Source organism: Pseudophryne corroboree (genome assembly GCF_028390025.1).
Source record: "Pseudophryne corroboree isolate aPseCor3 chromosome 3 unlocalized genomic scaffold, aPseCor3.hap2 SUPER_3_unloc_86, whole genome shotgun sequence".
Lineage (NCBI taxonomy): Eukaryota > Metazoa > Chordata > Amphibia > Anura > Myobatrachidae > Pseudophryne > Pseudophryne corroboree.
Window position 1 is genome coordinate 278,310 of NW_026967581.1, and position 27,929 is coordinate 306,238.

Sequence of the window (27,929 nt, forward strand, 5' to 3'; positions counted from 1 at the left end):
GGGGTGTTTCCCAACGTGACCTATCCTCTGGCGGGAAAGGGTACGCTGCCAATAACCATTTAGAAATTATCAATTTCTTATCGGGGGAAGTCTACGCTTCCTCACACACCTCATTTAATTCCTCAGATGCAGGAAAAACTACAGGTAGCTTTTTCTCACCAAACATAATACCCTTTTTTGTGGTACCTGGGGTATTATCAGAAATGTGTAAAACATTTTTCATTGCCTCAATCATGTAACGGGTGGACCTATTGGAGGGTACACTAGTCTCATCGTCGTCGACACTGGAGTTGGTATCCGTGTCGACGTCTGTATCTGTCACCTGAGGTAGCGGGCATTTTGAAGCCCCTGATGACATTTGAGACGCTGGAACAGGCACAAGCTGAGTAGCCGGCTGTTCTATGTCGTCAAACCTTTTGTGTAAGGAGTATGACACTTTCACATAATTCCTTCCATAAGTCCAACCACACAGGTGTCGACCCCGCAGGGGGTGACATCACATTCACAGGCATTTTCTCCGCCTCCACATCATTGTCCTCCTCATACATGTCGACCCAGCAGTACCGACACACAGCAGACACACAGGGAATGCTCTTACAGTGGACAGGACCCCACAAAGCCCTTTGGGGAGACAGAGGGAGAGTATGCCAGCACACACCAGAGCGCTATATATCACAGGGATATCACCTATAAAAGTGTTTTCCCCTTATAGCTGCATAATATATTTATACTGTGCCTAATTTGTGCCCCCCCTCTCTTTTTTACCCTTTTCTGTAGTGCAGGACTGCAGGGGAGAGCCAGGGAGTGATCCTTCCAGCGGATCTGTGAGGGAAAATGGCGCCAGTGTGCTGAGGGAGATGGCCCCGCCCCTTTTTCGGCAGGCTTTCTCCCGCTATTTTAATATATCTGGCAGGGGTTAATATACACCCATATAGCCCCTGGGGCTATATATGGTGCCAGTTTGCCAGCCAAGGTGTTAATATTGCTGCTCAGGGCGCCCCCCCCCCCCAGCACCCATCAGTGACTGCAGTGTGTGGTGTGCATGAGGAGCAATGGCGCACAGCTGCAGTGCTGTGCGCTACCTTGGAGAAGACAGAAGTCTTCAGCCGCCACTTTTCCGGACCTTCTTGCTACTGGCTCTGTAAGGGGGACGGCGGCGCGGCTCCGGGAACGGACGACGAGGTCGGGTCCTGTGTGTGATCCCTCTGGAGCTAATGGTGTCTAGTAGCCTAAGAAGCCCAAGCTACCACCACTTAGGTAGGGTCGCTTCTTCTCCCCTTAGTCCCTCGGTGCAGTGAGCCTGTTGCCAGCAGGTCTCACTGAAAATAAAAAACCTAAAATATACTTTCTTTCTAGGAGCTCAGGAGAGCCCCTAGTGTGCATCTAGCTCAGCCGGGCACAGAAATCTGAGGCTTGGAGGAGGGCCATAGGGGGAGGAGCCAGTGCACACCAGGTAGTCCTAAATCTTTCTTTAGAGTGCCCAGTCTCCTGCGGAGCCGTCTATTCCCCATGGTCCTTACGGAGTCCCCAGCATCCACTAGGACGTCAGAGAAAAAACTGTTACAGCAGCTGGGAGAGTTACATGAAATGAGGAGCTGGTGCAGCTGGTTAATGAGCTGGAGGAAATCACAGGAACTATACAGCAGCTGCAGCAAATAGAGAGTCAAAAGTTATCATAATGCTGATTCCATGGACCTGTGTGAGGCTAGCCAGTATGCTAATGCAAAGGAGATCCAAGCTGGTGGTGAAGGAAACCTGCAGAGTTCCAGCTTAGATGTGGAAAGCTGTGAAGGTGGCTCTCTAGGAGAAGGTAGATCTGATGGTGGGTGACCAAGTGCCAGATGTGGAAGCTTCTAGGTACACATTGTGGATCTGGTGGTGGCTGTGGTCTCTCAGGGTCTGGTCTAGGATTGGCCATCAACTATTGATGATCAGGAATCATTGATGGTTTATACCTGATGATAACTAGTTTTACCATCAAAGGCAGAGAGCCAGGTAGTTACCCGCCATCGATAGTAGCTGTGAAGATACTGGGTTCCAAATCACTCAGGCACAGTGGTAAATGAAAAACCAACAGTGGTTTATTGAACAGAATGTATTATAAACAGCTCAGCACACCTCTGTAATCCAATTCCACATGACAATTCCCACCACAAACTCCTGACAGAACATCACTTCTTAGTCAAGGAGCATAGAATCTCTTTCAGCTCTCTGGTTAGCTCTACTTATATTCCTCAGAAGCTTCATATTACATGGGTGTGTGTGACTTCTTTGTCTAAGGATCTTACAGCATTGGAATACAATACATGTAGTAGTGAGTACTGCTAGCAGCAAGCCTCACAGCTTAACTGCAGTATAGCAGTGTGGTGGGGGTGGGAGAAGGGGGTTGCTACACCAATGAGTCAAGGAATGGAGTAGTTGGATGGGACTCACACAGCAGGTGGTGAAAAGCTTAAAAAGGAGGAGTGGTTGGAAGAGGAAGGAACTAGTAGGCTCAGAAGGGATTAGTAAGGACTCTCAAGGGAAATTGGAGTGGGATCCCACAGGTACCAAACTAGGTAAAGAGCAGCTTTTAGGAAGGAAATAGGTGAGCCAGACCCTGTGGTTGTCCCTTCTTTACCTCATGCGGGGTGGATCTTTGGACTCTCCACTTCCTGGGGAGTCTGGGTTCTTCTTGGCCACTGCAAAAGAAAAGAATTACCAGCGCTGGCTGATCATGTATGATTAATAGGTACTATACATCCGAAAGGATTAGTGAATTAAAAAACACATTTATTCCACATGTAAAAACACATAAAAAAAAAAAAAATTTGAGAAATAAATTAAAAGTTAGAATATGCCTCAATATGCCTGAGTTGATGATTTAGATGTCCACATCAACGGATAATGACACTCAGAGAGGACCAATGTCACTGGAAACGTCCATCACTAGCAGTTCATGTGGACATCTAAATCATCAACACAGGCATATTGTGGCATATTCTAATTTTTAATCATTTATTTCTCAATGTTATTTATTTTATTTATTTTTTGTGTGTGTTTTTACATGTGGAATAACTGTGGTTTTTAATTCACTAAGCCTTTCGGATGTATAGTACCTATTAATCATACATGATCAGCCAGCGCTGGTAATTCTTTTCTTTTGCTGTATATTTATCCACCAGGGGATTTACCACCCCTCTTACCAGCTGCTATTGACAGCTCTCCCCCTCTCTCTTCTTGGCAACTACCTGGTGGTTCTGTGGTCATCTCAGGCAATGAACCTCCCAGATAAACATAACATGGTCATGGAGATGGTCCTGGGCTCTGTGAAGTAGGTGGAACAAGCAAAGTTGTGTCCCTTCTGAAAGGGCAATGGTGGACATTGTGAGTGGTGATGGCAAGGTTTTTGTCGACAAAGAGGGTTATGCCATATACAGCAGAAGCATGGGTCCTCAGCCTATATGATGTGCCACCATTAATGTGGACACTGTCTTGTCCAACCAAGCTTGATTTATGGGCTTTGTAATTTTTTTAAGCAGGATAAAGGCTGAGTTTTTTTATTTCTGGAGTAGACTAGAATAAGCCCAGACAGTCCCACTTCCATTATACCACCTGAATGTGACGGTCAGTGACCACCGTGCCATCACTTACCTGTATGCTTACACGAAACACAATGATGGAACACTTACACGGTTTCTTTACATCTTCTGGGGTCCACTCCGAGATTAGACATTATGGCGTAATTACTCAGACGGGAATATAAAACAGAATAAAAATAAAAGCTTTAATGTAATAATTAGATGCAGACAAAAGCTTTTATTATGAAATCATACAGGGGAGTATCCGCACCATATAGTTGTAACATACAACAAACCACCGCAGATGGAACCCGGGTGACTCTAATGCACATGGTAATATACAGGGTATATATGGATAGGATCTTGTATCAGAAAACACTCAGCACTCCTTATCAAGATGAGTGTCTGCAACAAGTTAGGTAAACTAGAAGTGAAAACACGTTCCAATGGCCGCCATATTGTCGTGCAGCAATACAGATTGTGGAAACTGGTATTAGACATTCACATTTATACAAAGCACAAGATACAAAATAAACAGCAGAAAAAAGACCTAAGCATTTGGGATATATTATTTAGGAACTAAATATACAGACGGGTCCTCCGTTATCTTGGCTGGCTGAGGCATTAGTCGCGATTAGGCATACGCAGCGTACCTGGGCGCAAGGAGGCGCGCCTAGTCGTAGGAAGGCACACAGAGCGTTTGGCGTTACCTTTGAGTGTAATACCTAAGATCATCCACCAGATGTCGCTTTTTTAAATCACTAATGCCCAAGCGTGTGGTCTCCATTAAAATACAATACTGAACTACAGCGTAAGAACTACTTTACTGGTGCATCTCATTACTCTACATTATGCTACAGTATGTCATAAAGTATATAACAGTATATACAGTAAAGGTGCAAATAGTACAGCATATACAGATGCAAATGAACGTGTTACAGATACAGTATGGTCTATTGATGTTAGGGATATGCGAGTGTCCAAATCCCGTAATATTAAGTATAATGGGGAGAGATAAAAGCTCCTCCCTAAGTTTCTGGATGCCAAATCCCTGTGTGTATAGTTTATAGACGCAAATGAACGCGTTAAAACACTTGTGTATGCAGACACAACTAATGTGTGAAAGGAATAATGTAGCTCATTGACTTTACAGTATGTACAGTGCACAAAATGAGTGTCCGAGTCCCCTAATGGCATAAACAAACACCAATGGGGAGGAATCGCTTTTTGCAGTACTTTTACACATGAACTTGACAATCCTCCATGCAGTGCTGTGGGCTAGCGATGAAGGCTCCGGTCTGCCACGCTGAGTACCGGGTTCGATTCCCAAAGTGTCAATTTTTTTTGTGTTCCAATGACATTCACTTTATTATTTTTTTTGTGTAATCCATTGTAAAACATTCAACAGAAGGGTGCACACAGGTTTCACACAAATCGGGGTAAATCTGCAGGTAATGAGCACGTATAGACATAACAGTAGATATAAATTAGTGTATTCTGACGCAACTAACTGTTCGAGCAACACAGTACTGTAGATCGTCGGCGTTAGAGAATCTGTGTTGTACATTATAAGCTGTTCCTGCTAATTAGTACTCTAATAGAAAAAACTGTACAGAGATACTAAGGACAGTGATTTGGCATCCAGGAACGTAGGGAGGAGCTTTTATTTCTCTCCATTATACATAGAAAGATTAAACTTGCCACTCTACGTTACAAGCTGTTCATGCTATTTAGTACACTACTAGTGTACTAAATAGCACGAACCCCATCACAACAGTTGCCCAGATCAATAACACTCTCCAGGAGATAGGTGTATATGTGTCAAACTCAACAATCAAGAGAAGACTTCACAAGAGTGAATATAGAGGGTTCACCACAAGATGTAAACCATTGGTGAGCAATAAAACAGGAAGACCAGATTAGAGTTTGCAAACAACATCTAAAAAAGCCTTTACAGTTCTGGAACATCCTATGGACAGATGAGACAAATATCAACTTGTATCAGAGTGATGGGAAGAAAAGAGTATGGAGAAGGAAAGGAACTGCTCATGATCCAAAACCTACCAGCTCATCAGTGAAGCATGGTGGTGGAAGTGTCATGGCGTGGGCATGTATGGATGCCAATGGAACTGGTTCCCTTGTATTTATTGATAATGTGACTGCTGATAAAAGCAGCAGGATGAATGCTGAAGTGTTTTGGGAAATTTTATCTGCTCATATACAGTCTAATGCTTCAGAACTCACTGGAAGGCGCTTCACAGTGCAGATGGACAATGACCCGACGCATACTGCGAAAGCAACCAAAGCGTTTAAGGCAAATAAGTGGAATGTTATGCAATGGCCAAGTCAATCACCTGACCTGAATCCGATTGAGCATGCATTTCACTTGATGAAGACAAAACGGAAGAGAAAATGCCCCAAGAACAAGCAAGAACTGAAGACAGTTGCAGTAGAGGCCTGGCATAGCATCACCAGGGATGAAACCCAGCGTCTGGTGATGTCTATGCGTTCCAGACTTCAGGCTGTAACTGACAAAAGGATTTGCAACAAAATATTAAAAAGTAAAAGTTTGATTTAGGATTTTGGAATCAAAGGAAGAAACAAGAGAGCGACTATGGTGTAGTATTTTTCAATCAGTTTTGTCTAGTGATGAGCGGATTCGGTTTTACTCGGATCTCAAAACAGAATCTTATTGGCTATACAAAACACATGACATCTGTAAGCCAATAAGATGCCGTTTTGAGAACAGAGTAAAACCGAATCCGCTTATCACTAGTTTTGTCACACGCAAGAATATTATAGCGTACGGATTACGGCTTGACACATGGCGTATCAGTCCCCCATTCTTTAGTCCAGGTTACTACTGGGATCTAAATGCTGCTAGGAGACACAAAGAATCGTTATATAGCGTAGTATATTTCCGTATGTGGGATTAAATTCAGTTATCACACAAAATTTATATGCGTACCAGATAAATATTTGCATATCAGTATGGATATTGTATCCAGGTCTTCATCTAGGAGATGGTAATCAGATCGCCCTTGGAAAATATGTCAAAGCTCAATTCACGAAACACTGATCCGGGCTGCGACCACATTAAGTAGTAAAGTATTTTTTGTTGATCTGGACGATCGCACTGATCTGATTTACAATATTTGATTTAGGATTGTTTAGTTTGTACCATTACTTTTGGTCCCTTAAAAAGTGGGAGGCACATATAAAAACCATTTTAATTCCTACACCGTTCACCTGATTTTGATGTATATACCCTCAAATTAAAGCGGAAAGTCTGCAGTTAAAGCACATCTTGTTTGTTTAATTTCAAATCCATTGTGGTGGTGTATAGAGCTCAAAATATGAGAATTGTGTCGATGTCCCAATATATATGGACCAGACTGTATATTGCATGAAGATAGGAGATAGGATTGACCCTTGAGGAACATTGCATGACAGTGATAATTATACTCCAGAAGATTTAAATGGTTCCGTGCTTGGGTAATGTCTAATATGTTCAACATATATATTTCTCTCACAGCATGAAAATGGCTTCTCACCTGTATGACTTCTCTGATGTGTAACAAGATGTGATTTCTGTCTAAAACATTTCCCACACTCAGAACAGGAATACGGCTTCTCACCTGTGTGACTTCTCTGATGTGTAACAAGAGCCGATTTCTGTGGAAAACATTTCCCACACACAGAACAGGAATACGGCTTTTCACCTGTGTGACTTCTCTGATGACTAACAAAAGATGATTTGTGTGCAAAACATTTCCCACACTCAGAACAGGAATATGGCTGCTCACCTGTGTGACTTCTCTGATGTGTAACAAGATTTGGTTTCGATACAAAACATTTCCCACACTCAGAACAGGAATACGGCTTCTCATCTGTGTGACTTTTCTGATGTGCAGCAAGATTTGATTTTGATGCAAAACATTTCCCACACTCAGAACAGGAATACGGCTTCTCACCTGTGTGACTTCTCTGATGTGTAACAAGAATTGATTGCGATGCAAAAAATTTCCCACACTCAGAACAGGAATACGGCTTCTCACCTGTGTGACTTCTCTGATGTTTAAAAAGAGACGATTTATGTGCAAAACATTTCCCACACTCAGAACAGGAATACGGCTTCTCACCTGTGTGACTTCTCTGATGTGTAACAAGATTTGATTTCGATGCAAAAAATGTCCCACACTCAGAACATGGAAATGGCTTCTCACCAGTGTGACTTCTCTGATGTGTAATAAGATCTGATTTCTGTGGAAAACATTTCATACACTCAGAACAGGAATACGGCTTCTCACCTGTGTGACTTCTCTGATGTGTAACAAGATATGATTTCGATGCAAAACATTTCCCACACTCAGAACAGGAATACGGCTTCTCACCTGTGTGACTTCTCTGATGTTTAAAAAGATCAGATTTCTGTGCAAAACATTTCCCACACTCAGAACAGGAATACGGCTTCTCACCTGTGTGACGTCTCTGATGTGCAACAAGATTTGATTTACTTGTAAAAAATTTCCCACACTCAGAACATGGAAATGGCTTCTCACCAGTGTGACGTCTCTGATGTGTAACAAGATCTGATTTATATGTAAAACATTTCCCACACTCAGAACATGGAAATAGCCTCTCACCTGCCTTAGCTGGCTGATGAGTAATACGGTTTGTGTTCTGTGTAAAACATTTGGCATCTGTAGAACAGGGAAACTCTGTATCTAATCTCAGAGCTGTAATAGATGCACCAATATCAGAGTGATCAGGAGAAGATTTCCCAGGATCAGGGGGATCAGTTGATAGAGCTGGATGTATAATTGGGATAATGAGGTTATCTCCTGGAGAATCCTGTCTACTGTCGTTATCTGTTATTTCACAATCCAGGGATAACATTAGATGTCCTTCTGAGATATTCCTGCTTGTGGGTCCATCTGCTGGAAATAAAATACATTAATATATAAAACGAGCAGACAAGACCCAGGATGTAACAGGATACAATATATAATTCTATAACTGCCACTTTTTTTTTTTTACCTGTAATCAGTGCTTTTATGTTTATTAAAAAACAAAAAACTAGGATGCTTAGACTGGAGCTTGATCAACACTGACGGCTCAAGTGGGATTACTAGAGGTGACATGGACGCTCAAGTTAGATTACTAGAGGTAACACGGACGCTCAAGTCGGATTACTAGATGTGACACGGACGCTCATATGGGATTACTAGAGGTGACACGGACGCTCATATGGGATTACTAGAGGTGACACAGACGCTCATATGGGATTACTAGAGGTGACACGGACGCTCATATGGGATTACTAGAGGTGACACGGACGCTCATATGGGATTACTAGAGGTGACGTGGGCGCTCATGTGGGATTACTAGAGGTGACGTGGGCGCTCATGTGGGATTACTAGAGGTGACACGGACGCTCATGTGGGATTATTAGAGGGGACACGGACGCTCATGTGGGATTACTAGAGGTGACGTGGGCGCTCATGTGGGATTACTAGAGGTGACGTGGGCGCTCATGTGGGATTACTAGAGGTGACACGGACGCTCATGTGGGATAACTAGAGGGGACATTGGCGCTCATGTGGGATTACTAGAGGGGACATTGGCGCTCATGTGGGATTACTAGAGGGGACATGGACGCTCATGTGGTATTACTAGAGGTGACACAGACTCTCATGTGGGATTATTAGAGGTGACATGGACGCTCATGTGGGATTACTAGAGGTGACATGGATGCTTTTGGGGGATTACTAGGAGGTGACATGGGGGATTATTAGAGGTGACATGGACGCTCATTTGGGATTACTAGAGGTGACACGGACGCTCATGTGGGATTGCTAGAGGTGACGTGGGCGCTCATGTGGGATTACTAGAGGTGACATGGACGCTCATCTGGGATTACTAGGAGGTGACATGGATGCTTATGTGGGATTACTAGAGGTGACGTAGGCGCTCATGTGGGATTACTAGAGGTGACATGGACATTGCTATAATAAAACACCATAGAAGAGAAAGTGCTGTCCTGTTTGCGCACTAATAAATAATATATAACCTTTATTAAGTACAGTAAAGTATGTAAGATAAATCGTTGAAATATTAAACACAAAGTTAAGTGTATAAAGAGCTGAATAAAGTAATAAAAATAAGATTTTACTCACCGGTAAATCTATTTCTCGTAGTCCGTAGTGGATGCTGGGACTCCGTAAGGGCCGTGGGGAATAGCGGCTCCGCAGGAAACTGGGCACATCTAAAGAAAGCTTTAGAACTACCTGGTGTGCACTGACTCCTCCCACTATGACCCTCCTCCAGACCTCAGTTAGGATACTGTGCCCTGAAGAGCTGACACAATAAGGAAGGATTTTGAATCCCGGGTAAGTCTCATACCAACCACACCAATCACACCGTATAACTCGTGATATTATACCCAGTTAACAGTATGAAATATTAACGGAGCCTCGTAACAGATGGCTCAACAATAACCCTTTAGTTAACAATAACTATATACAAGTATTGCAGACAATCCGCACTTGGGATGGGCGCCCAGCATCCACTACGGACTACGAAAAATAGATTTACCGGTGAGTAAAATCTTATTTTCTCTGACGTCTTAGTGGATGCTGGAAACTCCGAAAGGACCATGGGGATTATACCAAAGCTCCCAAACGGGCGGGAGAGTGCGGATGACTCTGCAGCACCGAATGAGAGAACTCAAGGTCCTCCTCAGCCAGGGTATCAAATTTGTAGGATTTAGCAAACGTGTTTGCCCCTGACCTAGTAGCAGCTCGGCAAAGTTGCAAAGCCGAGACCCCTCGGGCAGCCACCCAAGATGAGCTCACTTTCCCCGTGGAATGGGCTTTTACTTATTTAGGATGTGGCTGTCCAGCCACAGAATGTGCAAGCTGAATCGTGCTACAGATCCAGCAAGCAATAGAGTGCTTCGAAGCAGGAGCACCCAGCTTGTTGGGTACATGCAGGATAAATAGCGAGTCAGTTTTCCTGACTCCAGCTGTCCTGGAAACATCGATTTTTAGGGCCCGGACTACGTCCAGCAACTTGGAATCCTCCAAGTCCCGAGTAGCCGCAGGCACCACAATAGGTTGGTTCAAGTGAAAAGCTGATACCACCTTAGGGAGAAACTGGGGACGAGTCCTCAATTCTGCCCTATCCATATGGAAAATCAGATAAGGGCTTTTACATGACAAAGCCGCCAATTCTGACACACGCCTGGCCGAAGCCAAGGCCAATAACATGACCACTTTCCACGTGAGATATTTTAGATCCACGGTTTTAAGTGGCTCAAACCAATGTGATTTTAGAAAACTCAACACCACGTTGAGATCCCAAGGTGCCACTGGAGGCACAAAAGGGGGCTGAATATGCAGTACTCCCTTTACAAATGTCTGAACTTCAGGCAGTGAAGCCAGTTCTTTCTGGAAGAAAATCGACAGAGCCGAGATCTGGACCTTAATGGAACCCAATTTTAGGCCCATAGTCACTCCTTACTGTAGAAAGTGCAGAAATCGACCCAGGTGAAATTCCTCTGTTGGGGCCTTCAGCGTAGGAATGACCTTTTCCTTTAGGATACGGTATTCAACCGCCATGCCGTCAAACGCAGCCGCGGTAAGTCTTGGAACAGACAGGTCCACTGCTGTAGCAGATCCTGTCTGAGCGGTAGAGGCCATGGGTCCTCTGATATCATTTCTTGAAGTTCTGGGTACCAAGCTCTTCTTGGCCAATCCGGAACCACGAGTATCGTTCTTACTCCTCGTCGTCTTATTATTCTCAGTACCTTTGGTATGAGAGGCAGAGGAGGGAACACATAAACCGACTGGTACACCCACGGTGTCACTAGGGCGTCCACAGCTATCGCCTGAGGGTTCCTTGACCTTGCGCAATATCATCATGTCCACCTGCGGCCTTTCCCAACAGTTTACCATCAGTTGGAAGACTTCTGGATGAAGTCCCCACTCTCCCGGGTGTAGGTCGTGTCTGCTGAGGAAATCTGCTTCCCAGTTGTCCACTCCTGGAATGAACACTGCTGACAGTGCTAAGACGTGATTTTCCGCCCATCGGAGAATCTTTGTGGCTTCTGCCATCGCCATCCTGCTTCTTGTGCCGCCCTGTCGGTTTACATGGGCGACTGCCGTGATGTTGTCTGATTGGATCAGAGCCGGCTGGGTTTGAAGCAGGGGCCTTGCCTGACTTAGGGCATTGTAAATGGCCCTCAGTTCCAGAATATTTATGTGTAGGGACGACTCCTGACTTGACCAAAGTCCTTGGATATTTCTTCCCTGTGTGACTGCCCCCCAGCCTCGTAGGCTGGCATCTGTGGTCACCAGGACCCAGTCCTGTATGCCGAATCTGCGGCCCTCTATAAGATGAGCCGTCTGCAGCCACCACAGCAGAGATACCCTGGTCCTTGGAGACAGGGTTATCAGCCGATGCATCTGAAGATGCGATCCTGGCCACTTGTCCAAGAGGTCCCACTGAAAGGTTCTTGCATGGAACCTGCCGAATGGAATTGCTTTGTAGGAAGCTACCATTTTTCCCAGGACTCGTGTGCAGTGATGCACCGATACCTGTTTTGGTTTCAGGAGGTCTCTGACTAGAGATGACAGCTCCTTGGCCTTCTCCATCGGGAGAAACACTTTCTTCTGTTCTGTGTCCAGAACCATCCCCAGGAACAGTAGGCATGTGGTAGGAACCAGCTGTGACTTTGGAATGTTTAGAATCCATCCGTGCTGTTGTAGCACTTCCCGAGATAGTGCTACCCCGACCAACAACTGCTCCTTGGACCTCGCCTTTATAAGGAGATCGTCCAAGTACGGGATAATTAAAACTCCCTTTTTTCGAAGGAGTATCATCATTTCCGCTATTACCTTGGTAAACACCCTCGGTGCCGTGGACAGTCCAAACGGCAGCGTCTGGAATTGGTAATGGCAAATCTGAGGTACTCCTGGTGAGGATGGTAAATGGGGACAAGCAGGTAAGCATCCTTGATGTCCAGAGATACCATGTAATCCCCCTCGTCCAGGCTTGCAATTACCGCCCTGAGCGATTCCATCTTGAACTTGAATTTTTTTATGTATGTGTTCAAGGATTTTAAATATAAAATGTGTCTCACCGAACCGTCCGGTTTCAGTACCACAAACAGTGTGGAATAGTAACCCCGTCCTTGTTGAAGTAGGGGCACCTTGACTATCACCTGCTGGGAATACAGCTTGTGAATTGCCGCTAGCACAGCCTCCCTGCCTGAGGGAGTAATCGGCAAGGCAGATTTGTGGAAACGGCGGGGGGGAGACGCCTCGAATTCCAGCTTGTACCCCTGAGATACGACTTGGAGGATCCAGGGATCCACCTGTGAGCGAGCCCACTGATCGCTGAAATTTTTGTGGCGGCCCCCCACCGTACCTGGCTCCGCCTGTGGAGCCACACCGTCATGCGGTGGACTTGGTAGAAGCGGGGGAGGACTTTTGTTCCTGGGAACCTGCTGTTTGTTGCAGCCTTTTTCCCCTACCTCTGCCTCTGGACAAAAAGGACCCTCCTTTTCCCCGCCTGTTTTTCTGGGGTCGAAAGGACTGTACCTGATAATACGGCACTTTCTTAGGCTGTGAGGGAACATGGGGCAAAAATGCTGACTTCCCAGCTGTTGCTGTGGAAACTAGGTCCGAGAGACCATCCCCGAATAACTCCTCACCCTTATAAGGCAAAACTTCCATGTGCCTTTTCGAATCTGCATCCCCTGTCCACTGCCGAGTCCATAAGCCTCTCCTAGCAGAAATGGACAATGCACAATGCACTTATCTTAGATGCCAGCCGGCAGATCTCCCTCTGTGCATCTCTCATGTATAAGACTGAGTCTTTTATATGCTCTATGGTTAGCAGAATAGTGTCCCTGTCTAGGGTGTCAATATTTTCCGACAGGGAATCTGACCACGCAGCTGAAGCGCTGCACATCCATGCCGAAGCAATAGCTGGTCTAAGTATAATGCCTGAGTGTGTATATACAGACTTCAGGATCGCCTCCTGCTTTCTATCAGCAGGCTCCTTCAGGGTGGCCGTATCCGGAGATGGTAGTGCCATCTTTTTTGGCAAACGTGTGAGCGCTTTATCCACCCTAGGGGGTGTTTCCCAACGTGACCTATCCTCTGGCGGGAAAGGGTACGCCATTAGTAACTTTTTAGAAATTACCAATTTTTTATCGGGGGAAGCCCACGCTTCTTTACACTTCATTTAATTCCTCAGATGAGGGAAAAACTACTGGTAGTTTCTTCTCCCCAAACATAATACCCTTTTTTGTGGTACCTGGGTTTATATCAGAAATGTGTAATACCTCTTTCATTGCCTCAATCATGCAACGAATGGCCCTAGTGGACATTAAATTTGACTCTTCATTGTCGACACTGGTATCAGTATCCGTGTCGACATCTGTGTCTGCCATCTGAGGTAGCGGACGCTTTAGAGCCCCTGATGGCCTTTGAGACGCCTGGGCAGGCACGAGCTGAGAAGCTGGCTGTCCCGCATTTGGCATGTCGTCAAATTTTTTATGTAAGGAGTCTACACTTGCACGTAATTACTTCCATAAGTCCATCCACTCAGGTGTCTGCCCCGCAGGGGGTGACATCACATTTATAGGCAACTGCTCCGCCTCCACATAATGTTCCTCATTAAACATGTCGACACAGCCGTACCGACACACCGCACACACACAGGGAATGGTCTAACAGAGGACAGGACCCCACAAAGCCCTTTGGGGAGACAGAGAGAGAGAGTATGCCAGCACACACCAGAGCGCTATATAATACAGGGACTAACTGAATTATATCCCCTATAGCTGCTATAATCTTTATACTGCGCCTAAATTTAGTGCCCCCCCTCTCTTTTTTACCCTTCTGTAGTGCAGACTGCAGGGGAGAGCCAGGGAGCTTCCTTCCAGCGGAGCTGTGAGGGATAAATGGCGCCAGTGTGCTGAGGGAGATAGCTCCGCCCCTTTTTCGGCTGACTTTTCTCCCGCTTTTTTATGGATTCTGGCAGGGGTAATTATCACATATATAGCCTCTGGGGCTATATATTGTGATTATTTAGCCATCCAAGGTGTTTTTATTGCTGCTCAGGTCGCCCCCCCCCAGCACCCTGCACCCACCAGTGACCGGAGTGTGAGGTGTGCATGAGGAGCAATGGCTACTTTGGCTACCTTGGTGAAGACTGAAGTCTTCTGCCGCTGATTTTCCGGACCTCTTCTTGCTTCTGGCTCTGTAAGGGGGACGGCGGCGCGGCTCCGGGACCGAACATCAAGGACGGGTCCTGCGGTCGATCCCTCTGGAGCTAATGGTGTCCAGTAGCCTAAGAAGCCCAAGCTAGCTGCAAGCAGGTAGGTTCGCTTCTTCTCCCCTTAATCCCTCGTTGCAGTGAGCCTGTTGCCAGCAGGTCTCACTGTAAAATAAAAAACCTAAAATATACTTTCTTTCTAGGAGCTCAGGAGAGCCCCTAGTGTGCATCCAGCTCGGCCGGGCACGAAAATCTAACTGAGGCTTGGAGGAGGGTCATAGTGGGAGAAGCCAGTGCACACCAGGTAGTCTAAAAGCTTTCTTTTAATTGTGCCCAGTCTCCTGCGGAGCCGCTATTCCCCATGGTCCTTTCGGAGTTCCCAGCATCCACTAGGACGTCAGAGAAAAACAGTTACAGCTTATACACTACAGACCTAACATTAATAACTAAACAGAATAACATGAAACAAATATAAACAATAGCGAACGATCGTAAACACAAGTACACAGAGTGAGAATGAATGGCATACACAAAAGGTAACAAAGTGGCTACAGAGAACATACCATACGTGGGAATACTCGCATGTGCAACCCGGACCCAGACCTCCGATATCAAGCAGATGATCGTTGATGAGAGAGAGTACTGACCGGTCAGGGAACTGTGGCCTTTATATACACACCCTACAGTACAATACAATGGTCCCTACAATCTCATTGTCCATTGGACACAGGAATGTGTCTCTGCATTATAACAAAAGGTCATAGGTGGATTCGAACAGGTGGGCTGTGACTATTTCCAACTGCTCAGGTGGGAGGTATCCTCAGGATTCCTGCCGCATGGATAATGAACTGCAAATACAGTAAATGTCTGTAAACTACTTTTATACATAACTATACGCAGGAGCAAACAATCTCTTCCTAACCAACACCGGAATGTTTCTAATAAAATACTCTGCAGATTGATACTAAACACCATCGTTCAACCTTTGTCTGACCCTTCGTATTATGCAAAGAGGAATCCCCATGTCCACGAAGCATTTACACTATACATACTCGCAGACATTATTTAGGGGAATATTATCTACAAAACACACTATGGGGTATATGCAATTCACGGTGAATCGCGGCAATTTTTCGCCGTTTTTTTTTCCGACTCAATTCGCCAGGTGAATTCCGGCAGGTGCCTGCCGGAATTCACCATATTCAATGAAAAACGGATTCGCCAGAATCGCGGGCGAAAATCGGCCGATTTGGCGGATTTTGCCGCGATTTTAAAAAACGGTAAAAACCGGGAAAAACCCAGAAAAAAAAATGGCGTGGGGTCCCCCCTCCAAAGCATAACCAGCCTCGGGCTCATCGAGCTGGTCCTGGTTCTAAAAATCCGGGGAAAAATTGGCCAGGGATCCCCCGTATTTTTAAAACCAGCACCGGGCTCTGCGCCTGGTGCTGGTGCCAAAAATACGGGGGACAAAAAGAGTAGGGGTCCCCCGTATTTTTAACACCAGCATCGGGCTCCACTAGCTGGACAGATAATGCCACAGCCGGGGGTCACTTTTATGCCGTGCCCTGCGGCCGTGGCATCAAATATCCAACTAGTCACCCCTGGCCGGGGTACCCTGGGGAAGTGGGGACCCCTTCAATCAAGGGGTCCCCCCCCCCCAGCCACCCAAGGGCCAGGGGTGAAGCCCGAGGCTGTCCCCCCCATCCAATGGGCTGCGGATGGGGGGCTGATAGCCTTTTGTGATAATAAAAAGATGTTTTTTTCCAGTAGTACTACAAGTCCCAGCAAGCCTCCCCCGCAAGCTGGTACTTGGAGAACCACAAGTACCAGCATGCGGGTGAAAAACGGGCCCGCTGGTACCTGTAGTACTACTGGGAAAAAAACGCTCCCTTAATGGCGCACGGTCTTCCCGCATTTTATACTGGCCTGAGGTACTTTTTATGCTTACACGATGGGTAAGACCCCTGTAAGGCTGTATCTGCCAGTGTCCTGGGTATTGTGACTATCAGCTCGCCCCTCAGTGTGATCACACCTCAGTGTGTACTGAAAGCCTGGAGCCGCCACCTTGCAGCGCTGCGCTCCTACCCATGTGCCGCCATCTGTGCTGGTGAACCACTAGCCGGGACGCCAGTGTTATACTCACCACTCTTCTTACTTCTGGCTCTGTTAGGGGTGGCGGCGTGCTGCGGGTCTGTACGCTCGCCGTGGGGATTGCGAGTAGGACCCTCAGGAGCTCAGTGTCCGGTCAGCGGAGTAACGGGACCATTAACGCATCAGGAAGTTGGGCCGTTCTCCCCCCTAAGTCCCACGAAGCAGTCATGCTGGTGACACCCAGCCTACCTGTAAAATAATAAACAGAAAAACTCCTCAGGAGCTCTCCTATCTGTGACCAGCTTCTCCGGGCACATTTTCTAAACTGAGTCTGGTAGGAGGGGCATAGAGGGAGGAGCCAGCCCACACTATTAATTTCTTAAAGTGCCCTTGGCTCCTAGTGGACCCGTCTATACCCCATGGTACTAAATGGAAACCCAGCATCCTCTAGGACGTAAGAGAAATGAATGCTGTACTGCAGCGTCTTCCAAAGGGACTTTAGGTCTGCTACAGCCTGCTGCAGTTGTTGTGTCTTTTTTTTTTTTTTTTAATTGTTTATTTTAATTTTTAGGTTATAAATATCACCACAGCTCCCCACCACACGTGGGGTGAGCTGTTGTCGTGTAACAATATACAACCAAAAACAGAGATATAACCTTGGAACAAAGATTATGCGGTTCCCAGCTTGCGATAAGAAAGAGAGGAGGTAAATAAGAAGAATAAGATAACATATGAGCCATTAATCATACATTTGTTAAAACGAGAAACAGTTATGGATTATACCTCTGGGTGAATAGAGACCCTACTGTCGGATGGGAACCGGAAGTTACACACTTAACTATGGCATTAGAAAGAAGAAGTCTAAAGAGAGAAAGAGAGAGCATGAAGAGAGAGAAAGGGGAACGGGACAAGACGGGATGGGAATAGAATAGGGGGGGGGGGGGGGGGGAGACCCAGGGTTGGGGGGGGCCGCCAGTGCGCCTCCTTGATCCGCTGACCTCGTATAGGGCGTTAGTATAAAAAGGGAAAGTGCTACCTGAGGGACACGAAAAGGTCAAATTTAAGGGCAAGCTTGTAACTACTCGTCAGGGTAGGAGATCACCGAATTCAGAGCAGGAGAGCCATCGAGCTCCCGGGGGATTGTAATCCACTTGCGGGAGCCTGTGAGTCGAACCATAATTCCCAATTCAGGAGAAACTGGAAAGATCTATTATGGAGGTATGCAGTGATTTTTTCCATGCTTGCGAGATACCATACTTTGTTGATGACCTGTTTAATAGGGGGGGGGCTCCCTCTGTTTCCATTGAAGGGCAATTGAGCACCTAGCCGCGTTTAGGATCTGTGTCAGTAGTTTACCGGAGTTTGGGGGCGCGTTAGTAATGGGGAGGCCTAGCAGGAAGGACCAAGGGTCTTTTTGTACCTTAATCTGGAGTACTGCACTCAACAGGCGTGCGACTGCGTCCCAGAATATTGTGATTTTAGGGCACGTCCACCATATGTGGAGGAAAGAGCCATGTTCCCCGCATTCTCTCCAGCACATGGGTGATGAGGAGGGAAACATTTTGTGGAGTCTTGAGGGGACAAGATACCACCTGTATAAGATTTTATATGCGTTTTCCTTTACCAGGGTTGAGATAGAGGACTTCGCGACCGCAGTGAAGATATCCGACCAATCATAGCCATCAGGCACCGGACCTAGATCCCGTTCCCACTGGAGAACGAAGGCCGGGGTCGTCTTCTGGTCCCGAGTCTGGAGAAGGGAATACAGCAGAGAGATGATTCCACGTTCGAGTGGTTTGTGATAACAGTAGGACTCCAGCGTGATGAGAGGTTGGAACGGGGACGAGTTTGATAAAGATGAGACAAAGTGTCTCAGCTGGAAATAGGTGAAAGGGTTCGCCTCCGGGAAGTCAAATTTCGTCATGATATCCGATAGAGGAGCACAAGTTCCCTCGGAGAGCACGTCCAGGGCAAAGCGGAGGTTCCGTTCCACCCATGGACGCGAGCGGGTCAGTGACTGACCCGGTGCGAAAGAAGGGTTGTCCCATAAGGGGGTAAGCGCCGAGGGAGATGACAGTAAGTGAAAGCGTCGTGTGCAGTAGTCCCAGATCTGACAGGTGAAATCTAGCACCGGGTGCAGTTGTAGGTGGGGAGATCTAGTTCTAAAAGGGGATAGGAGTAGGGATGACAAAGATGGGATGTGGCTAAGCGCCGTCTCCAGCTGAAGCCAGCGTAAAGCCTGTGTAGGGGCAAACCAGGTCACCGCCTGGCTGAGATGGGAGGCCAAATAGTATAGATGGATATCTGGAAAGCCTCTACCTCCTTCCTGCACTGGTTTGCGCAGAGTTGAGAAGCCTATCCTAGGCACCTTGTTTCTCCACACAAAGCGGAGCAACCATGAGTGGACGTGTGCTAAGACAGAGTCCGGAACCTTCACTGGTAGTGTCTGAAACAGATAAAGCAGGCGGGGGACAATGTTCATTTTCAGAGCTACAATGCGACCCAGCCAGGAGATAATTAGTGATTGCCATTTATGGAGGTCGGCTTTAAGGTTTCTGAGCAGTGGCGAAAAGTTTTCCTTATATAAGTCTCCGTAGCGGCGTGTAATAAAGATCCCCAGATAACGAATTTTAGAAGCGCACCAGGTGAATTTAAAGTTGCTTTGCATGTGGGATAATCGGGGAGGGGGGATGTGGAAGGGGAGAGCTTCCGTTTTGGACCAGTTAACTTTGTACCCCGAGACTTGGCCATATTCAAAGAGGAGGTCAAAAAGGTTCGGCAAAGAGGTGTGTGGCGAGGAAAGCGATAGGAGGACATCGTCTGCAAACAGAGATATTTTGTAAGTAGAACCCCCCACCCTCAGCCCACCGATGTCGGGCGAGGCTCGAATGCGGGCTGCTAATGGCTCTATAACTAAGGCAAAGATCAGAGGCGAGAGTGGGCAGCCCTGTCTGGTACCATTGGAGATAACTAGAGGGTCCGACTGCACTCCATTTACAGATACTCTGGCGGAAGGGCTCGAGTACAAGGCCTGGATTCCTGTGAGAAATTCCCCCTGGAAGCCAAAATGGGCAAGAGTTTAGTTGTTGTGTCTTTTGATTATTACCAGCGAGCTGGGATGACATTTCCGCCACCATGGTTTTTATGACGCCTGAAGAGACCAGTAACCAACTGGGCTTGTAACACACAGTGACATGATGTGAGGGGGAGAGCAGGAGTATAATAGGGGCTGATGGCTACTGATGTATGAGATACACCAGAGAGTGTGGGGAGGAGACTGGTCAGATCTCTGGGCTGGTAACACACAGTGACATGATGTGAGGGGGAGAGCAGGAGTATAATAGGGGCTGATGGCTCCTGATGTATGAGATACGCCAGAGAGTGTGGGGAGGAGACTGGTCAGATCTCTGGGCTGGTAACACAGTGACATGATGTGAGGGGGAGAGCAGGAGTATAATAGGGGCTGATGGCTCCTGATGTATGAGATACACCAGAGAGTGTGGGGAGGAGACTGGTCAGATCTCTGGGCTGGTAACACAGTGACATGATGTGAGGGGGAGAGCAGGAGTATAATAGGGGCTGATGGCTCCTGATGTATGAGATACACCAGAGAGTGTGGGGAGGAGACTGGTCAGATCTCTGGGCTGGTAACACACGGTGACATGATGTGAGGGGGAGAGCAGGAGTATAATAGGGGCTGATGGCTCCTGATGTATGATATACACCAGAGAGTGTGAGGAGGAGACTGGTCAGATCTCTGGGCTGGTAACACACAGTGACATGATGTGAGGGGGAGAGCAGGAGTATAATAGGGGCTGATGGCTCCTGATGTATGAGATACACCAGAGAGTGTGGGGAGGAGACTGGTCAGATATCTGGGCTGGTAACACACAGTGACATGATGTGAGGGGAGAGTAGGAGTATAATAGGGGCTGATGGTTCCTGATGCATGAGATACACCAGAGAGTGTGGGGAGGAGACTGGTCAGATCTCTGGGCTGGTAACACACGGTGACATGATGTGAGGGGGAGAGCAGGAGTATAATAGGGGCTGATGGCTCCTGATGTATGAGATACACCAGAGAGTGTGGGGAGGAGACTGGTCAGATCTCTGGGCTGGTAACACACAGTGACATGATGTGAGGGGGAACGCAGGAGTATAATAGGGGATGATGGCTGCTGATGTATGAGATACACCAGAGAGTGTGGGGAGGAGACTGGTCAGATCTCTGGGCTGGTAACAAAGTGACATGATGTGAGGGGGAGAGCAGGAGTATAATAGGGGCTGATGGCTCCTGATGTATGAGATACACCAGAGAGTGTGTGGAGGAGACTGGTCAGATCTCTGGGCTGGTAACACACAGTGACATGATGTGAGGGGGAGAGCAAAAGTATAATAGGGGCTGATGGCTCCTGACTCCCCTACTGGGCAAATACATATCCCTCATTAGTCTGTACTGACAGAGGAGGGTGTAGGATAAGAGATTGTTGTAGTGACTGAGCAAGGAGAATATGTGATTCTTTTCTGTAATAAGTGTTTATTACTCACCTGTGCTGATATCTGTAGGGATCTCCTCCTCTTTACACTGCTGATCACCCCTCACATACGTCTCTTCTTCTCCCTCTGTATCTTCTGCCTTCATATCAGTCACATACGTCTCTTCTTCTCCCTCTAGATCTTCTGCCTTTATATCAGTCACATACTTCTCTTCTTCTTCCTCTATATCTTCAGTCTTTATATCAGTCACATACGTCTCTTCTTCTCCCTCTGTATCTTCTGCCTTTATATCAGTCACATATGTCTCTTCTTCTCCCTCTATATCTTCTGCCTTTATATCAGTCACATACGTCTCTTCTTCTCCCTCTATATCTTCTGCCTTTATATCAGTCACATACGTCTCTTCTTCTCCCTCTATATCTTCTGCCTTCATATCAGTCACATTCGTCTCTTCTTCTCCCTCTATATCTTCTGCCTTTATATCAGTCACATACGTCTCTTCTTCTCTCTCTGTATCTTCTGCCTTCATATCAGTCACATACGTCTCTTCTTCTTCCTCTATATCTTCTGCCTTTATATCAGTCACATACGTCTCTTCTTCTCTCCTTTTATCTTCTGCCTTTATATCAGTCACATACGTCTCTTCTTCTCCCTCTATATCTTCTGCCTTTATATCAGTCACATACGTCTCTTCTTCTCTCCTTTTATCTTCTGCCTTTATACGAGAAAGACGTTCTACCTAAGTAACCCAAAAAATACAATGGCATTTGCATTTTGTTTGATTAAATTGAGGTGAAACAGTAGAATATCAGTGTATAAGACACACACAGCTTCTCTACAGATCATATAGTGACAGTCACTTTGGTATATTGGGGAGACCCTAAATCCCACCTACCTGATCCTCCTGTGGGATCCTGTGATTCTCCTCTGTACAATCCTGGGAATTCAGAGGACGGGGACATCTCTCTGGGGTATCTCTGTTACTGGGCCCATCTGTAGGAGACACACAGTGACTGAGTACAGTATATATATATATGTGATTATCAGATGATGTGTCTATATAGCGGGCCCCCATACCTGCTTTCCCCTGTACAATACATGACAGTCTCCTCTTACCCAGTGATGTGAGGGGCCGGTGATTCTCCATCATCACGTCCTTGTACAGACCCCTGTGTTCCTCTTTATACTCCCCCTCCTGCATGGAGACATAGACAGTGACATCCTGACACCTTATAGTAACCTGACACACACAGTGATACATTCATCACCCAGACACATCCCCTGCTGTTACTGTATAATGTCCCATTCCCAGCAGTCACCTCTCCAGTCATCACCCAGACACATCCCCTGGTGTTACTGTATAATGTCCCATTCCCAGCAGTCACCTCTCCAGTCATCACCCAGACACGTCCCCTGGTGTTACTGTATAATGTCCAATTCCCAGCAGTCACCTCTCCAGTCATCACCCAGACACATCCCCTGGTGTTACTGTATAATGTCCCATTCCCAGCAGTCACCTCTCCAGTCATCACCCAGACACATCCCCTGGTGTTACTGTATAATGTCCCATTCCCAGCAGTCACCTCTCCAGTCATCACCCAGACACATCCCCTGGTGTTACTGTATAATGTCCCATTCCCAGCAGTCACCTCTCCAGTCATCACCCAGACACATCCCCTGGTGGTACTGTATAATGTCCCATTCCCAGCAGTCACCTCTCCAGTCACCACCCAGACACATCCCCTGGTGTTACTGTATAATGTCCCATTCCCAGCAGTCACCTCTCCAGTCATCACCCAGACACATCCCCTGGTGTTACTGTATAATGTCCCATTCCCAGCAGTCACCTCTCCAGTCATCACCCAGACACATCCCGTGGTGTTACTGTATAATGTCCCATTCCCAGCAGTCACCTCTCCAGTCACCACCCAGACACATCCCCTGGTGTTACTGTATAATGTCCCATTCCCAGCAGTCACCTCTCCAGTCATCACCCAGACACATCCCCTGGTGTTACTGTATAATGTCCCATTCCCAGCAGTCACCTCTCCAGTCATCACCCAGATACGTCCCCTGGTGTTACTGTATAATGACCCATTCCCAGCAGTCACCTCTCCAGTCATCACCCAAACACGTCCCCCGGTGTTACTGTATAATGCCCCATTCCCAGCAGTCACCTCTCCAGTCATCGCCCAGACACATCCCCCAGTGTTACTGTATAATGGCCCTCATTCCGAGTCGTTCGCTCGTTCTTTTTCATCGCATCGCAATGAAAATCCGCTTAGTACGCATGCGCAATGTTCGCACTGCGACTGCGCCAAGTAATTTTGCTATGCAGAAAGGATTTTTACTCACGGCTTTTTCTTTGCTCCGGCGATCGTAGTGTGATTGACAGGAAATGGGTGTTACTGGGCGGAAACACAGCGTTTTATGGGCGTGTGGCTGAAAACGCTACCGTTTCCGGAAAAAACGCAGGAGTGGCCGGAGAAATGGGGGAGTGTCTGGGCGAACGCTGGGTGTGTTTATGACGTCAAACCAGGAACGACAAGCACTGAACTGATCGCACAGGCAGAGTAAGGTTGAAGTTACTCAGAAACTGCTAAGTAGTTTGTAATCGCAATATTGCGAATACATCGGTCGCAATTTTAAGAAGCTAAGATTCACTCCCAGTAGGCGTAGGCTTAGCGTGTTTAACTCTGCTAAATTCGCCTTGCGACCGATCAACTCGGAATGAGGGCCAATGTCCCATTCCCAGCAGTCACCTCTCCAGTCATCACCAAGACACGTCACCTGGTGTTACTGTATAATGTCCCATTCCCAGCAGTCACCTCTCCAGTCATCACCCAGACACATCCCCCGGTGTTACTGTACTCCCAAGTCTCCTCAGACCCCAGTCATGTCCCTGTATTATTACTATAGATATAAGTGACGTTATTGTGACACTTTCAGATCCCCTCACCTCCCCAGTCATGTCCCTGTATTATTACTGTAGTACTCTAGTGAGTACACTATGAGGGGGCAAATCAATTAATGAATGTGTAGATCTATAAGGTAATAGAGATGCTGCCAACTGATGTATACCATATATGTGATAATAACTTGGATCTTTCTAGTGATCCAATAATGTATAGTGTGTTTATGCATGTTATTATTCTGTGCCTGCTGAAGGTGAGGGGACTCTGGTTAGCGCGCAGTGTGCGGGGGAGATCATGGAGAAGCTTCCAGAGGTCCCGTGTGCTGAGAGAGGTGGCTGGGCGCGTGTAGCGGCGGTTTTGTTGGTGGGGTGACTAAGGGGAGAGAAAAAGGCTGGCGGCTGAGACGAGGGAGATTACAGGAAGGCGGTTCCCTGCGAGTGAGAGAGCCCCTGTGGGGGAAAGGAATTGGATGTCTCCCGCTGCGGGTGAGAAGCGCTCTATTAATTTCCCCTGGTGGACGCCGAGCAGGGACGTCCCGGTGCCTGGTTGTCACGGAGAGTGCTGGGAGGCGGAGTGCTGGCGGGGCAGGCTAGTACATGGGAGGAGACCGCAGTGCGGGCAGCAGCTACCAGGAGTCCAGCAGTAGCAGACAGTTTCCCCCCCCAAGAGTCCCTCATCCCATCCAACCCGCGGGAAGAGCCCGGTTGCTGGAGGAGGTGGAGTCGGGGGGAGGTCCATACCGGGCACACTATCATTGTAAGTGCAGGATATCCCCCTATAAATCCTGCTAATCTGCATACTCCCCTATCATCCTTTAACTATTAAAGTACCAGCCGCCAGCACAGTAGCACAGGGACCAGCAGAATCGGTGGATCTGAGGAGTACAAATAGCACCTCTAGAGACTCCATATCCATTAGATAATGACCAGCCGGGTAGCAGTCATAAAGAGTGCGGTGGTGTATAATGATGAAAGCAGCTCGGAGAGGGCGCAGGGTCACCTAAACTTGGAAATGGTACACTAGGAAGACTAAGCACCCCCCACCTATCAGAGACAGGTGCCAATAACCGGGACTTCTGTATGTTCTGGAGCCACACCCACGGATCTACAGTGGGGCTATGCTTATACTGGGACAGGTAACACAGATCATCACCCCACTATATGTAACGAGTAGACCACGGGTGTCAGGGATTCCAGGGTGGACAGCTCCACGTACTACCTTCCTGTTTCAGGTTGTCTAGGAGCGCTACAATTAGATCTTCCATGGAAACCATGCTATTCATTGCCGTGAAGTAGGGATTGCTCAACAATCGTGAGGACAATTGCTCCAAGTGGATACCCATATAACCCAGAGTACTTCTTATACACAGACACGAAAGGGCCCCAACCGTGCACGATTATAGTAAGAGAACCCGGGTGGTTTTTCAAACACAGCCCCACAACTTTCTTATGGAATCGTATGTTCTGTATTGCATGCATTACCTTATGTATAGGTGGGGTATATTATTATGTATAGGTGGGGTATATTATTATGTATAGGTGGGGTATATTATTATGTATAGGTGGAGTATATTATTATGTATTGGTGGAGTATAATATTATGTATAGGTGGGGTATATTATTATGTATAGGTGGAGTATATTATTATGTATAGGTGGAGTATAATATTATGTATAGATGGAGTATATTATTATGTATAGGTGGAGTATAATATTATGTATAGGTGGAGTATATTATTATGTATAGGTGGAGTATAATATTATGTATAGGTGGAGTATATTATAATGTATAGGTGGGGTATATTATTATGTATAGGTGGGGTATATTATTATGTATAGGTGGGGTATATTATTATGTATAGGTGGGGTATATTATTGTGTATAGGTGGGGTATATTATTATGTATAGGTGGGGTATATTATTATGTATAGGTGGGTTATATTATTAGAACGGTTCATGGTTTGAGTATTATATGATATAACTGTATAGGGTGGCCTATAACTTCTTACATCTAAAACTAGTATACTTACCGGTGGAACTGTCTCCGTATCTGTGGAAGAGCCTGAAATCACAAAGGAAAGGTACGATAGGTAAATGTGCATAGTCCTATCTGGTTACATCACATACTAATGTTATAGGCGACCACTACAGGGGTAGGGTATTTCTTAAGCAATTAGAGTATTGGGCTCTAAATAGCTTTGGTGGAGGCACGTTGCACATATACACTGTACCCCCAGGTAAAAGAGGGGTTACATTACTATAGATATGTGATGTCACTGTGACACTCCCAGTTCCCCTCACCTCCCCAGTCATGTTCCTGTATTATTACTATAGATATGTGATGTCACTGTGACACTGCCAGTTCCCCTCACCTCACCAGTCATGTCCCTGTATTATTACTATAGAAATAAGTGATGTCACTGTGACGGTCCCAGTTCCCCTCACCTCACCAGTCATGTCCCTGTATTATTACTATAGATATGTGATGTCACTGTGACATTCCCAGTTCCCCTCACCTCACCAGTCATGTCCCTGTATTATTACTATAGATATAAGTGACGTCACTGTGACACTCCCAGTTCCCCTCACCTCCCCAGTCATGCCCCTGTATTATTACTATAGATATAAGTGATATCACTGTGACGCTCCCAGTTCCCCTCACCTCACCAGTCATGTCCCTGTATTATTACTATAGATATAAGTGATGTCAATGTGACACTCCCAGTTCCCTCACCTCCCCAGTCATGTCCCTGTATTATTACTATAGATATAAGTGATGTCACAGTGACGTTCCCAGGAGTCTGATATACATTTGCTTCATACTGAGCAATATTTTCAATCCTCACAATTACATATAATAAAATTAATAATAATAATAATAATGACACTAAAGGCTGCACCCCAGTATAAAAATAATAACAGATGTCTTTAAAAGCAGGACACATCAGACCATTCCTCCTGTATTGTAGGACATCACCACCACTCCCAACACATAATAATAATACCAGGACACCACAAGCTGGTGTCCCTGTATAATAATAACTGTACACAAAAACCTGCTCCACCTGTATAACACTAATAATAACAGGACACCACAGGCTGCTCCTCCTGTATAACAATAATAATAATAACAGGACACCACAGGCTGCTCCTCCTGTAAAATAATAAAAACAGGACACCACATGCTGCTCCCCCTGTATAATAATAATAGGACACCACAGGCTGCTCCCCCTGTATAATAATAACAACAACAGGACAACACAGGCCGCTCACTCTGTATAATAATAACAGGACACCATAGGCTGCTCCCACTGTATAATAATAACAACAACAGGACAACACAGGCTGCTCCCCCTGTATAGTATTAATAACAGAACACCACGCGCTGCTCCCCTGTATAATAATAACAGGACACCACAGGCTGCTCCCCCTGTATTATAATAATATCTGGACACCACATGCTGCTCCCCCTGCATAGTAAGACGCCATTACCTGATTTCCACGGACACTGGGAGGCTGCAGCAGTCGATGAAAACTCACTTCCTGCATGTGGAACGCACAGTCCGGAAGTCAGGTGGA

At 46.5% G+C, this 27,929-nt stretch overlaps 1 protein-coding gene across 1 annotated transcript; it reads right to left on the reverse strand.

The window, feature by feature from the left end:
- Positions 1 to 4,830: 4,830 nt before the first annotated feature.
- LOC134984841 (oocyte zinc finger protein XlCOF22-like) lies at positions 4,831 to 27,924 on the reverse strand. Its single transcript, XM_063950312.1, has 6 exons — positions 27,843 to 27,924; positions 26,381 to 26,412; positions 22,554 to 22,632; positions 22,329 to 22,430; positions 21,489 to 22,172; positions 4,831 to 8,500 (listed from the first exon to the last, which is right to left on the reverse strand). The coding sequence occupies exons 3-6, from the start codon at positions 22,585 to 22,587 to the stop codon at positions 7,020 to 7,022; spliced, it is 2,301 nt and encodes a 766-aa protein (XP_063806382.1). The 5' UTR covers positions 22,588 to 22,632; positions 26,381 to 26,412; positions 27,843 to 27,924; the 3' UTR covers positions 4,831 to 7,019.
- Positions 27,925 to 27,929: the final 5 nt, after the last annotated feature.